A 15,526-nucleotide genomic window follows, 5' to 3' on the forward strand; every position below is an offset into this window, starting at 1 on the left:
TAAGAAGCTGAATGTGCACCTAGTAGTCAAAAAGCCTCACGACCATTTTTCTTCTCATCAGCTATAAAATGGCACAGCAGATAATCCACAGGACCACAGGCATTCTGGCAGGCAGCCATCTATCTCCTACAGGCCTGAATTCTGTTAAGTGCTAAGTCTGATCATGTGTGCATTCTAACATTTCTAATCAAATGGCAGCACATAGCAAATTTCAGCTTCTATGGATTTCAAAAGATTCCACCTGTAGATATGATTCACTGGCCTAAAGGTAATATCATTGCAGAAAAAGGAACATTTTCCATGAAGAATTGTAAGTATCACTATGAAGTTAAAATTAATCTTTTAAAATGAAACAGAAACCGTTGCATTTCCAGTTCAAACAGACACCTTTAATATAAAACTATCACTAAAACAGATATTAAAATAATCTAATATCCAGTGTTCCAGTATCCACTGCAGGAAGGCTTAACATTAATAATTTTTGTTTTTCAACATGTTAACTCTGTGTTACTATGATGTAGTTCCCTGGCAATTACAAACTTCAAAGCAATATGTACATTGCAACACAAAAAAACAACAAGAACTATGCCTTCCTGTAGATTTTCAGGTTGATACAGCAACTACTAATTGTAACTAAGTTTAAGGTTTTATGCATTTATTTAGTCACATGCTCAAAAAAGCATTCAGTTTCCATGGAGTCAATAGTCTGTAATAACCAGAGGGTGCAATTACACATGATGGCAAAAGCCAGCCTAAGGAGCAGGTTTATGGCTGGCAGTTCAGTTCTGCTGCAAAATTCAAAGCAGTCAACTTAGCAAAGATAGGAAGAATATTTTCACTTTTACATTAATAAAAACCACATCCCCCAGTTGTTTACCACTTTGTGTTTATATTCATTTGGAAGTAAGGAGCTGTATCTTGGCCCCATCTGGTCCCAGTTCAACACCAAGTAAGTGAAGAACACATTCAGGGCTTCCTGGGGTTTGGGCAAGCAATGATAAGCTTGAACTTGCCTGGTTTCTGACCAAAGATGTAAAAACAGTATATACATAACTGAATGTTTAATGAAAAAAGCAACAGACTGAAGGCACATGGTTTATTCAAATTGGACAACCTCTCTTTAGTTTTTCTCTGAAGTTTTTAATTAGTAATGAACAAATCACCACAGAACACAAAGTTACACATTGAATAGCAAACAAAGAAAACAGAACTCCCAGCTTTGGTGGGCTGCTGTCATTAATCCTGCTCTACCATTCACGCAGAACAATATACCACAGCATAGAGAAGATGAAGCTTACCTTTTATGTATAAGGTAATCCTCCAAAATATCAAGGCAGCGCACCATTTGAGAGAAGATAAGGACCTTGTGGCCTCCTGCTTTCATTTTTGGAAGAAGCTTATCAATAAGAACCAATTTCCCAGCAGACTGGATCATTGCTTGCAGGTGGAAGTCAGGAGCACTTGGACTGTATGTTTCTTTGAACTCTCCAAGGATCTTTTCCTCAGCACCTATCAAAGAATATATTTCCATATCTGTGGATGTATCTACACAAATACCTCCTCATTCATTCAAATCTAAGTTACCAAAACCAGTGCTGTATCCTCAATATCTCCCTTTAGGTACTGATGGAGACAGAACAGTTCTGGATGGATCTGAAGTCTAAGCAAGAACATCTATTTTTATCAGCTTTTAAAACAAGTGCTGTATCCTCAATATCCCCCTGTAGGTACTGATGGAGACAGAACAGAGCTCTGGATGGATCTGAAGTCTAAGCAAGAACATCTATTTTTATCAGCTTTGACAACAAGTCTTAAGTTTTCAAAGCACAACACCATAGAAAGAACATTTGAATGAGGTGAACCCCCATCCTCCAAATTTCAAAAACTGAAACACATATTCTCAAGTACTGTAAAAAAAGATTGCTAAAAAAAAGTTTTTTTGTCTTTTGTGATATTTTAAATGCATCACGAGTCTTTGCAAAAAAACAGTATTTTGAATACTACTTCTGAAACCACAGCCAAAACTTTCCGAGTGTAAAGTGTATCTTCTTGCAAGTCAGGAAAAACACCAGTTATTAATAAGTGAGAATAGCAACGAAGACTGACAGAGATCATATCACTTTAAAGAACCATTCATTTTAAAACTTAGACCTAGAAGTTCTTGTTCATACTGTTTTTAAAGAGCTGTACCATTTCCATGAGATAACTGCTTCTAAATGTTCTGTGAAATCCTACAGAGTAAGTTCAAGCTTCAGGCCTCAAATATGCAAATGTCTCTCAACTTTGTCTTGTATCTATCAAAAAAAATGTTTGCACCTAATCCAAGCCTTGGAAAATCTGAAGAAAACATTGAAAAATTATTACAAAATTCTTACATATTTTAAATAAAAGTGAAAAGTAAGTTAAAAAAAACCCAAAAAAGCCAGTCTTTATCCTGTATTTACCTTTGATGAGATAAGGGTGATTACAACACTTTCTGAGTTCCATCATAGTGTTAACCAGATTGGGTACATTCGCCTGCCCAGCTCCTTTGGATAAGAAGGCAAAATTTTTCTCCAAAATCGCTCGGTAATATTTCTTCTGAATATTAGTTAGTTCTACTTCTATTATGGTTTCCTCCTTAGGAGCCAACTTTTTTTCTACATCTTCTTTTAATCTCCTGAGCATCATGGGTTTCAGGATAGCTTGTAGTTTCTGAACCTAAAGGAGGCACAACCGTTTGTTGGAACATGAAAAAAGGTAACACCGTAGCTCAATGAAAAGGCAGTCCCTCCTGAGCTCTAAAGCTCAGATGAATTCATACCTGTTCCTCTGTTTTAAGGTCTCCAAACTCCTGCATGAATGTAGATTCAGCAGGAAAACGCAATGGTTCCAGAAAATGAAGGAGGCTAAATAATTCTTCTACTGTGTTCTGCAGTGGGGTACCTGTTAACAGCACTTTATGCTCCTAGAAAAGGACAAAAAGACCTTGCATAACCTGATTTGCAGACATTTGCAAAAATGTTTGTGTTCAGTCTGAGCATCAAAACCTGAAAACACCAGTTCTATGTGTCACTAAGCATACAGGGAATACAAATAAGCAGATTATTAAAAAAACATCAGTAAGTATTTTCTAGTAGCTTTCCTTTAAATTTTCTCTTCCTACATCTGTAATGAAGGAATGAGTGAACACTTCAACTTTGCCTGTAATATTCACAGATTTATAATCCTCCCTCTCTACAGTGTGAAAAATATACTCTGAGCAAGTATCAGAAAGCAACTCAGAGGATTTGTGAGAACACATGGGAAAGTAATGATGAAGCAATAAAACACTGCAAAACTAGTCATGGTGCTGCATCTGATACATGGTAGTATCTGCTTTTAAAAATCTTTAGCTGTATAAAATAAAATTTTAACTATAGGCCTAGACAATCTGTCTATTTAAAATTCTACCACTTGCACGCTTTTGTTGTTAAATAACTTGCTTAAAATACTTTCTAAATTTTAACACATTGCACAAAAACTAAAGCAAATTTTAAATGATATTTTCATCCTAATCAAAACAAAAACTGTACAACAGTATCATCGGAAATAGACTGTGCTTACAGTGAGAACTTGCCACATTTTGTTTAATCACAAATATACCAGCATAAGTTATCAAAACCACATATGTTTGAAGAGTATCAGAAATAGTTATCCCTCAAGAAACACTGCCTGAGAGGTCTTTTTTGACATGTAAAGCAAATTTTTCATTTATTATCATACTATACCAAACTAAAATCAACCCCAAGAAGTGAACTATAGTTACTCACAAGGTTCATTAATTTTAGTCCTTCCAAAAGTTTGCAGTTTTTGTTCTTCAGTCTGTGAGCTTCATCAATAATAACACACCGCCACTCAATTGCATTTAATTCTGGACAGCCACCAAGGATCATTTCAAAGGTTGTGATAATGGCCTGGAACCTGTAGGTACCTCGAACAATACGGCCCTAGAAATTCATCAACACACACAATTTGTTACATGCCCTCCCATCTGCTCAATGTACACATTTCATTGCTGAAATTTTGCCAGGAGCCAGACACTGGATTTTACATTATAAATTGCTTTGTCATCACACTTAATAATCTTTGTAACTCTCTAACTAATACTAATGAGTAATTATTCATGGACCCAAATCCAGTATTACCTAAGTAACAGAAAAAATTTAACCCTTTTTAAATTACAGATATTACCATCTAACAGAACTGTTTCAGAAGGTGCATGTAGATAAAACCCCATTTTTAATGCTAAGGAAATCTGAGTGACAGGAAAAATTCTACAGTCAATCAATCACAATATATAATGTTAACACAGTTAGCAGTCATACAGTAAGTAATCACAGTATCACCTGAGAATGCAATGAAAACTTTTATCCAGTGTACTCCATTGGTCTGACAAGGAAAACATGTAAAGCCTTCAGCAAGGCAGTATAGAATAACTCATTAGGCAAACAAGATATCATTTTGATATTTAGCACTGTTTAATAAAGTTCTCAGCTTTATCAATATTGAAGACATACCATGACAACTATAAAAAATTATTTATGCACAATATATTTTTTTAAATCCTCTTTAAATAGTCAGGTTTCAAGTTTTTCTCATGTCATTTAATGGTGTGTATTTCAGAAAAGCAAGTTCAGAGTGTACACAGTTAACACCAGTAAAAGGAAATAAACAGCTTCATAGAGGTAGCAGAGCTTAATCAGTATTATTTTTTTTCTCCCTGCTCTTCAAATTCAGGACCCAACTGCAACCATCTGTGTACACTTTAATCTTCACAAGAGTACCAGCGTCACTGCTATTCAATTGCAAAATTACTCAGCACAGTGAAACAACACACACATCTTGCTGCTAACACTGCCACTAAATTCACCCCGTAAGCATTTGCTGAAGATGCTCAAATGTAACATCCTGGAACGTGAAGTGACTTTCACCAAGATAAAAAGACAGATAATGTCAAGTATCCTTGTCACTGCTGCCACCTGAGCCGTGTTTAGGGTGAGCTATTGCACACAAGTGACGTGACAGTACCTGGGAGTCCCTGAAGTACATCTCATACTGCTGGATCATCTGCCTGCTGATCATACTGCCGTGGTACACCACGACGTTCAGGTCAGTCCACGTGCGGAACTCCCTCTCCCAGTTTGTTATGGTGGAAAGTGGAGCTATGATCAGGAAAGGGCCTCTAATACCAGTCAGGAGGATTTCATACAGGAATGTAATGGACTGAATGGTTTTGCCAAGGCCCATTTCATCTGCTAAAATGCAATTTCGCCTGAAAGCAAAAAAATTTTATTTGTTACTATCACCAAATAAAGTACAGACCCTAATGCTGTTAGTAAAATGAACAATTTACAGAAACAAAGCTCAAATATACCAGTCTACAACAACAGTCAAAACTGAGGAACTGCAAAAAGATCCTTGAAAGAATTCCCTGGTTAAGGTGAAAGAATGTGCACAAAACCTTTGTGTAAAGCGTTGCATCAGGTTTAGCACTGTCAAAACCTGAGAACAGAATGTTCCGTGAAGTTCTACAAAAATATTCAAGAAGTTTTCTTTAGGGACTACCTTTGCCCTAATTAAAGGAATTTAAATTAAGCAGGTTTCCTACATGCAGATTCACCTTGACAAAACGGCTAGGAATTAATGAAGATTCCCTAGAAATCACACATAGGAAGTATCCCAGCTACACTCACATAAAAGGAGTGCATTAGAACATCATTAACAAATTTCCCTTTTTGATTCCAGAACTAGACAGATGCCTATAACTAAATTACTGCATGAAGCACCACTCCATGTTTGCCCTCAGCCATACATTGCAGCCCTTCACTGTTGGCAGATGTCACCCAGCTCTGCACTGCTTGAATGAGAATTAAAATCAGATTTCCTTCTGCAGACCAATAACATGCATGGTAAAATGCTACACCCACTGCACTGCCATCATCTCTATAAGGGACACGCAACTGGTACTTTGGAAATACAGCAAGCAGAAGATACATTAATGAACTTAGAAACAGAGAAAATACATCATTCTGGGAAAGATCTTTTTCAAGTGATTATACTTCTGTTCATAACAGATAGTATTAATGCACAGGAGTTAACTTTAGCTTTAAGTACAGATAATGCAATTATTTACTAGCCTTACTTTTGAAGAGAGGTAACTTTATGATACTATTTCTAGCAATCATTTTGAAAGATGCAAGTGTCTACTGGTTTCAAAAATTGTGAAAGCTTGTGCTTTCATTGTTTCTGCTTTAATTTCCTCATAGCCATTGAAAATTTATCCTCAGTTATGTTAGTTGCATTATTGTAATATTTTTGTTCATTTTTGTGGATAAAACATCCTTGCACACCCAAAGGTAGAGAAATTTGCTCCAGTTACATCCTTTTAGCTACAAGCAGAGAAGCTAAAATATATTTAGTTGAAACAGTATTCATCCCCAATAAAAGTGATTCACTCTATATAGTTTAAAATCTACATTAAAAAATATTCCATGCATATACCTATTGTACCAGTTGAATAGGAGCCAGTTAAGTCCTTCCAGTTGATATTCCCTGAGCTGATTGCCATTCTTATATTCCCTGGACTGTTCTATCTTCTTCCAGGAGTTTGGAGGTGGTCGGTCCTTTAAGGGAAAGATTAATATAGGTACAGATTGATACATGCTTTATTTTTCAAAAATATTTAACCTGCTGTTTTGGGAGTCTATCACTTTAGGTTATTATTCAACCTTGAAAGTGCAATTGTTAACACGACTTACTAATTAATAGTCTGCAAAAATCTGAAATTTGAATTTATTTTTCTCTATGAATTGCTGTTTCTAAAATTAAGTCTGTATGATAATTAAATTAAGCAACTGGTTTCCAAAAAACAGAACACAAATACTTTGGCAGGAATAATAGGGCACACAAATTCATTTATATATGAAATTTCAAGACTACAAGAAGTTTCGCTTTGGCAGCTCTAAGGCAGGTGACCTACAAGAGAGCCAGCTGATTATTGGGATTAACAACACCCCTAAAGCCTAAGGCAGCTCTGGAAGCTGATGCTGAAGCAGTCTGGGCACCTACAGTTATTGTGATCTTGCCCTTTCCCTTCTGCACTTGCCCTGCACTGCTGATCACTCTGGCCCACTGCCAAGGCATGAAGCCAGGGCCAGTAGTACAAAAAAAGTGAACTTGTGAGAGCTTTAGTGTCCTGAATAGATTTCCCCAAGGGATCTGATCAAAACAGCATCAGCATAGGCAGGGTCATGATACAGAGACCATGACAAAACAGAATATCAAGGTGTATCACCTTCAGGGCCCTCACAAGCTAAGGAAAGCTGAGAGACTGTCTATAAAATATTTATGTATATACACAAACAAACACACAAGTTCCCAAGCTTGAAGCCAGAACAGCCTGGCCTCTGGCTTAGCAGGTGAAACCATGCAGTTTTTGACTGATACTAGGTAGGATTCCAGCAGAAAACTCTTCTGACAGCTCCTGCATCCCAATGTGAACAAACTCACACATTCAAGTGAAGTAATTTTAGTAGGAGCTTTTCTCACCAGCTGTACTTCCCCCCCTCTCCCTCCCCATTTCTCAGCATTTATAAAAGCTTGCATTCACTCAGACTCATGTGGCCTTATGTGGCAGCTCTGAGTTTTCCATGTGAATTCTCTCTCTCTGCCCTGCCAGCGTCAGCATCACCTGAGCCCAGGTCTGGGTGCAGCAGAGCTGTCCCTCCCCAGCAGCTGTGGCTTCCTCCCCGTCCCACCAGCTGCCATCTGTCCACTCCCCCACTCCTGCAGCAGCCATGCTCCTGCTTGCAGGGCTGCAGTCAGCAAATAATTTTTTTGTAGCTGCTGGAGCCTGAAGCAAAAATACTTGTTGCTGATGCTGAGATGACTGTCAGTTGTACAGTTGCGCTTTAATCATCTTTTTCTCTCACAGCCAAATATGGTAACAGAGGTATAACAGCTCTTCTTCCCACATGCCAAAATGTCAGGATTTTAAATAAATACTACAAAAATGAACTCAATATAATATGAAGATGTTAATCGTGACTACTGTCATTATCTGTAGATGGAAAAACCATTAAAATAAATTCCAAAGCCTCCAAATTAAAACACTGTGCATATTTAGTTATGTAAAAGAAGTTAGAACAAGTGTTGTACTACACCACGCAGGACACATGTCCTACTCTGACAATGACATACAGGACTTGAAATAGAACTATTTTGCTTTCTCCTGCTCTTAGAGACAGAAGATTGATAATTTCAAGATAAAACACATTTCCTAATTACACGTATTTTTCTTCCTTTCAGCTAGCTCTTTAACAAGAAGAAAAATAAAAGCAGGAAAAAATTACAGAACCTGTTTGACAGATCTCATTTGCCAATTCCCTTCAGTGCTGAAGCACAAAGTTTAACTCTCTTCTCTATAAAAGGGCGTTAACACGTCATCCTGGTTTCTGCTCATTTTAAAGGTGCTCAGTTCTGTGATAGCCAGTCTCAACCTGTGGCTCACTGCTCAGTTAGAAACTCAAAGTCACAGCATTTCTATTTTTTTCCTAAGCATTAATTTTTTTAGAGTAACAACTAAGATAAGAATATTTATCTATGCCTACCTGAATGTTTTATTATTCTAGGTAACAAGGCACACAGACGCTTTATACAGAATGTCAATAAGCTTTATGTTTTAACACAGGAGTTTAAAGTTGGGAAAACGAAGTCAGATTTACCAAGACAGACAAGTAAATTAGATATAATTTTACCAATCTCCTTGAGTCAGGCCTGGAAGCTTGCAATTGTTCAAATTCTTCTATTTTTGCTTGATCTACATCTTCTTTCAGCTCCCACGTACTGTCTTCATATGGCAATGAACACCATTTTACTAAATAGTAAATAACAGGCTGCAGAAGAAAATTCTGAATGTTATCAGTTTTTAATTTAGTATACAGACTGTTAATATGCCTTACTATTAGATTAGCTTGCTTACACAAGAGTTGAAATTAAAATCACATTTCTGACAATTTTTTAAATGTTCCATGTAGATTCCTGTTATCTACCAACTTATCCTTGGCTTCCAACACTCTGCCACTTTCTGTAGACCTCTGGAGTGCTTTTTAATCCCTCTTACCCACAAGTAAATCTTGCTTTAGTCTCAACAAAGATAAATTACAGTATTTGTGATATTTGTGGAAATGGGGCGGGGTGGCAGAACTAACTACAGAAGTGCTACACTCAGGACATTTCCTCCACTCTCCAAATCTGCTACCTGGGCCTAAACCAGAGCTTTAGAGCTCCTAAACCAGAGGTCTTACCAACAAGACTCTGATAAAACTTTACAGGCTTGATGAACAACATACAGAAAAAATGGAACCAAAGCAGATCATCTTGCTTAGACTCAAGATGCAAATACTTAAAAATGAAATAGAGTCATCCTCTCAGAAGCTGAGGGGAAAGTCTTATGACAACACTTTTTCTGAAAATTTAATAATTACAAATCTGCTGCATACAATGAAAAGTCATTCTCTCAGTTCTTAGGAACATTAATGCAGAAATCACTGGGTAAAAGTCTGCTCATTCTGCTATCCACACAAGCAGAATAAGCATTATAGATATTCCAACAGCCTTAATCAACAACTTTCTTCTCAGTCTTTGATCTCTTTTCTCAGACTCTTTCTGCATTTTGGCAATTTAATTGCTTGACTTGCTTTTCTATTTTCTTTTTTTAAATCTCAGAATGTTTTTGTGTTGTGTAATAGCTTTCCAGAAGAGGTACTTTTAAATAAAAAAAAATGAGTTTTGATAAATACAGAGGGAATGGTTCATTGGTGGCTATCAATACACTTCAAATCACTGGCTGCCTAAAGCTTTTATTACCAGTGACCCCATGCTGCTATCAGAGAGACAGGACAGTATATGGGATCAGCCTTTTGATGGAACTCACAAGACAATTATTGAACCTGACATTTATGTCAGTCAATACCTAAACTTTGCCTACTATGACCTATTAATACTAATAAAAATATAAGCTATTAAGTGCTGACTTGCCTTTCAAATCTTTTTCAAATCCACAGGTAGCACAGGAAAGGACAAGACTGTCATGTCTCACTAAAAATATTACTGAAGCTTTGAAATCATTAAAGTGTTACTCTGAGATCTGATAAAATTACAACTGTCAAACACTACCTGGAGCTGTACCTTCCTGACTTGCTTACCTCACCAGTGTCTTTATCTTCACAAAGAGACACTTCTAATACCCGGTCTACTTCAACATAGTCAGGATTAAAAGGTTCCTCTTCCATCTGCAGTGCAAGATGAGTAAAATCAGCAGAGGCAAAAACAGTTGGTATTTAAGACTTGGTCTCATCATGCACAAAATTAATTTGGTAGTTGGAAATTATTGAGGTTCTTACACAGACCTTAAACTCCACACCAGCCCCCTGCACACACCCCCTTGGCTCTTTTGGGCAACACTCACTGAAGAGGGATTTGACACCAGATCTCTGGGATGAAGTGCTGTCTTGTGGAAGTCCTAGAGAAACTAGCCATACTGACACAATCCTTCCCTCCTTACCACTTCTAGTAGTTACTCAATAAATTCCACTTTTAGACCACGTAAGTCAGGTTAGTTCAGTGACTCCAGAAGATTTACTCTTGAAATTACATTAAATAACCCACCCCCTGCTGCAACCAACACCAATGGCTCATTTTTAGTTCCTAACAATCAGCTCTTCCATATAAAAGCAAACTACTAATCACAATTTTACAAGAAAAAGAAAAAACTTATTTAATTTTTATTTCATACTCACATCTGCAAAAAAGTGAGCTCTTTGTGCTTTCCTTACTTTGAATCGCTTTATTTTCTGCTGGATTCTTTTATCCTTTAAAAGCTGTTGTTCTGTGGCCCACTCACAGTGGAGATATGAGCTAAAATCACAGAGATTGACATTAACACATTGGTGAAAGCAAAAGCTTACTAACTATTTTTAATATACAGTTAAAATAACAGAATCCACCACAAAGATCAAAGATTTATTCTTCCAAATAATCATCTTGCAGCACCTAGTTAAGGCAGTGGTTTTGAGCTGGAACCTGTGAAACTATAGATTCACAAATTTTTTTCATGTGTCCTAAGAAGAGAAACAAGCTTATTTCAAGTGAGCTTCAACAAGTCAAGTTTAAAATCTGGCACCTCTACCAGAAAGCATCCAGAGATAGAAATGACTTCATCTATTGGATCTGGTTTTCCATGTATCCCCTGTGTCCATCTCTCCAGGCAGCGCTGGATCACAGAGCTCAGCCCAGGGGAAGCTCAGCAGGAGCAGCAGAGCCCGTGGCAGAGAGGACCAGCAGCACCAGGAGCTGCAGCACCTACATGTCCCCCAGGAGAGCCTTTCTGAAATTACATCACAGAAGTACACATATGTCTTCCTCACACCCTTTTTTAGTGTATTTCCATCATTTTATAAGCTTTCTAAAGATATGCTAGAAAGAAGGAACAGCTGGGGATTACTCATCCTCAGATGAAAAAACAGATTTTACCCTTTCAGAAAAACACAAGGTAAATGGTCTCCAACAACATGTGGAGTCAGTCTCAAAAAATTTAATTTATTATAGCAAAAATCTGATTACATTATTCACATATGTAAAATTTAAAATAAGCTTGGATTTTCAGCATCAAGAATTGAGTATTGACAGGAAAATAGGTATTAAATTTAAAATAAAATATGGAAAAAGTTCTTTTATTTTCCTTCACGATTTTTATTTCCTGCTTTTGATGTAAATTCATTTGTATCACAGGTTTTTTCTTTCTTTTTGAAACAATAAATCCAACTACTACATCAGCATCTCCTAAATGCATGACACTGTAAATCTAATCTAGGTTCACAAAATACCTCTGATTTAAATTCATGAAATTAAAATTTGCCTCAGGCATGTAAGTCCCTGAAGAACTTAATAAATATATAAATTCAATTTCATAAATATCTTCTCTAAAAAATTCTGTTCTTTGGCAAATAAAGGCTGCTAGCTTATTGGACAGTGCTGGTTTCACAATCCTCATAGTTTTAAAATTATTACTACCATATTAAAGATTTTTACAAATTTAAATATTAAATGGGTAAAAAAATCTCAATAGATGACAAAACAACCTTCAAAAAATATAAAACGTGATATAAATATGATACTAAGCAGTTCAGTGAATACATATCTCAAAAGATGACAAAATAACCTTCAAAAAAATATAAAACGTGATATAAATATGATACTAAGCAGTTCAGTCAACACATCCAATGAAACAATTTTTTAATACTTACTAGTTCTTGTATTTTACAAAAAACTCTTCTGTGTCTACTGTCATCCCAGCAGATACCTGGAAAAGGAAGTTCAGGGGAAATGTAAAATGACAGATGCAAACCCCTTTTTCAAATAAACCATTTTATCCCATGACAATCACTTACTTCTTTCTTTATTACCCTGGAGGATAAGATTTTGTCTACAATTGCTGCATCTTCTTCACTTGGATTTTCCTATAAACACACAAAAACAATGATATTATAAAACTGCAGTACATGCCCTCTCTCTCAGGCTTAAAACCTTCAACCACATGTGGCTTGTCAGAAGATGAGCAATAAAGGGAAATTTGACCTCCACCAGCTGCATCACCTAACAGCCTGGGAGTAAAATTTAGAATCCAGAAAGAGTTATGTGCAGAAGTACAGCAAGGCTGGCACTTCCAAAAGTGCTCACCTGCCAAACACTCCGTGCAAGCACTGGGGATTCTGATGCTTGCCAGACACTGTGGATGCCCTGCTGAGTTAAACTGATGCACTGGACATACCCAGAATTCAGTTATACACAACTGCAGAAGAACTCTGACAGGTGGAAAAAGACGAAAGAAACCCAGCATGTGACAAACTCAGTCTGATCCATCTACTCTGCACACAGGCAACAAACATGCTGTGGAATCAGAGAGGAGGCTGTGGCTGAGAATTCCAGCAGGGCTGAGATGAGGCACAGATGGGATTGCACAGCTCTGCCCCAGCTGGGGCTGTGCTCCCACAGACAGAGGTGATCTGTACAAGTTGCTTGCAATATTCAGTCCTCTTCCCTCTTGTCTGATTTGTTCCCAATTGTATCATCATTCTCCCTCCCTTACAATTTCTGGCACTCTTTCAAGCATCTCCTAAACACTTTTTTCCTGTTTCTTCCCTGCCACTCTGTTTACCTTGAATGGCTCGACAGTAAGTTTGAGTCTCCAAGCTGAACAGTGAAGTGTAAACCTGAAAGGGTTGTGGGGAGAGGAAGGGTGTCCTTTTTAAATACCTCAGTAAGCAGAAATCCCCCAAATAATTTGATGCTTCTGTAAGTCATGGTAACATCAGACCAGAGCTTTTTCATAGGCCTATGCCACATAAAACATTACATGAACTATAACCATCTTTAGTCTTATTCTTAATTTCAATTAAGTCAACAGATGTTTGCAATACAAAAAAATAGTAAGAAGTAATTTCATAGTTTTTGAGATCTTAGGAAAATGTCACAATAAACTGTGGCTAAGAAATAATAATGTATTCCAAGGTAGAAGCTTTATTCACTGAACTACCTGAGACAAATAGAAAGTTCCCACAGACCAAGCCAATTTTTACTTACCACAAATAACTGTAAAGGCTGCTCAGCAGGTAAAGGGGCAGAATTCTTCTTGATTTTAACAGAAACTTTAGCTGCTTCTTCTTCTGATTGTTTCCCTTCTCCTTCTTCAGCATATTTTTTCCTTTTAACTTGACGATTTGATCTCCTCTTCTGCCATGCAGGAGAAAGGAAAGAGATGGAGGTTTTACCCAAAATTCCCCCCTAACCTGAGCTGCATGTTCTGGGTCACTCTAAGCGATACTTCACCTGTACCTACAACCAAAGGTCAACATCTGATAACAAACATGAAATAAAGTACCTCTGTAATCCACTTATGTTCAATTAATTAAATTGTTATTTTCTCTTTCATGTAAGCGTACAATACTTTCATTTTTAGGGCTCAAAAGCAAACATGAAACACTCTTTCAGGTATGGGAGCCAAGCTGATACATAACAGATTACCCACGAGCCTCAGTATTTCAACAGTGATTTCCTAATGCAGTGTAAGAGCAGAGTGTTACTGTCCAACTCCAGCACCAGGGGGGAAGATATAAAATAAGGTGACATGTCTCTACTAAATGGTGCTGTACAAAAGAATTATGAAGATTTTCACTAGATCACATTGGTCAGATTGCTGGTGAAATCTGACATGATGGCTAATAAAGTCTGTTGCTTTGTTACTGCCTGTATTTTCTCCTCCACCTTAACCAAGGCTTGTTTAACAACATTATATGGCTTACTTTGCAGTTTCTCTCTCTAACCTTTCATTCTGGTTTCTGCAAGAATCTGAGGACAACAAATTCCAGCTGAAGAAATAATGTTCAGTCAAAGAAAATAATTCCTTCTCACTCGGTTTCAAATACTTAAAATTATTAGGATATTGCATAACATTTCCTACCGCTCAGTACCAACATGAGACACTGCCTATTTAACAGTAAGATTAATTTGTAAATTGGATTCACTGGATAAAAATAGCAGTATCAAACTAGTCAGCTAACATTTGAAAACACTATAATCTGCTTTAGAGAACTGATCATCACAAAAATGAAAACAGGAAAACAAAACAGTCTCTACATAACAAAATTTATTATACTGAGCTACACAGAAAAGGGTTTTTTGTGCAAGAAAATCCACTGCAGGTTACAAAGTTATATTACAGTGCAGTGCTCAGTTAGGAGAACAAGTTGTGAAGAGGACAAAACCCTAAATCCTGTGGTCACAATGGCTTCTGCAGAGCAGATGTTAAGTAACAGTGAGATTGCAGCACAGGAACTTTTCTTCCTGACTGTTAATTGAGCCCTTGGTCTGGCTGCTATCTGGTAAATGACATAGCTGTACTTTAACTACATTGCAAAAGCAGAGCAGTAAGCTACGAGTACAGTACAAGTCCAAGATGGGCTATGACCATTCCTCTAGAGAAGCTGCAAAAATGAAACTCCTTCATGAGCTTTCCACAGTTATGTAGATTAGTGTCCTTCCATAAATGTGTGTGGTGTTAGGTGCTATCACCAGAAGGAATTTCTAATGTAAAGACACAGTAATGTCACGTTATACTTAAATCAATAATAGTTTGCTGACAGAAGTAGGTTTAAAAAAAAAAAAGCCAGGTAACATGAGCAATGCAAGATTATGTAACTGGCATTTTCAATTCTTCTCACTGTGTCTTTTCTTAAAGTATGAAGTGATTAGCAAAACATCAACATATGCTCTCCAACACATTAATACATAATCTGAGCTGTTTGGAAAAAAACTTTTGTATTTTCCTGAGCTGAGAACTATGGTCACGAACAAATGGCTCTAAGACAAAAAATGAAGTAGCACCACATATTAAAAAAAAAATAATTAAAAAATCCATCTACTTAAGAAAGACACGATGTCAAACTAA

General features: G+C 36.9%; 1 protein-coding gene across 2 annotated transcripts in view; it reads right to left on the reverse strand.

The window, feature by feature from the left end:
- Positions 1 to 15,526, reverse strand: part of CHD9 (chromodomain helicase DNA binding protein 9) — an 87,481-nt gene that overhangs the window by 25,755 nt on the left and 46,200 nt on the right. For both annotated transcript variants that reach the window (XM_039721099.1, XM_039721100.1), the window contains 12 exons: positions 13,663 to 13,812; positions 12,471 to 12,539; positions 12,327 to 12,382; positions 10,821 to 10,938; positions 10,227 to 10,313; positions 8,778 to 8,915; positions 6,523 to 6,644; positions 5,050 to 5,293; positions 3,792 to 3,968; positions 2,804 to 2,947; positions 2,445 to 2,700; positions 1,299 to 1,509 (listed from right to left, as the gene is read on the reverse strand). In XM_039721099.1, the coding sequence (XP_039577033.1) occupies positions 1,299 to 1,509; positions 2,445 to 2,700; positions 2,804 to 2,947; positions 3,792 to 3,968; positions 5,050 to 5,293; positions 6,523 to 6,644; positions 8,778 to 8,915; positions 10,227 to 10,313; positions 10,821 to 10,938; positions 12,327 to 12,382; positions 12,471 to 12,539; positions 13,663 to 13,812 (1,772 nt within the window). The remainder of the gene's footprint in view (positions 1 to 1,298; positions 1,510 to 2,444; positions 2,701 to 2,803; positions 2,948 to 3,791; positions 3,969 to 5,049; positions 5,294 to 6,522; positions 6,645 to 8,777; positions 8,916 to 10,226; positions 10,314 to 10,820; positions 10,939 to 12,326; positions 12,383 to 12,470; positions 12,540 to 13,662; positions 13,813 to 15,526) is intronic.

Source organism: Passer montanus, unplaced genomic scaffold (assembly GCF_014805655.1).
Source record: "Passer montanus isolate IOZ18808 unplaced genomic scaffold, ASM1480565v1 scaffold45, whole genome shotgun sequence".
Lineage (NCBI taxonomy): Eukaryota > Metazoa > Chordata > Aves > Passeriformes > Passeridae > Passer > Passer montanus.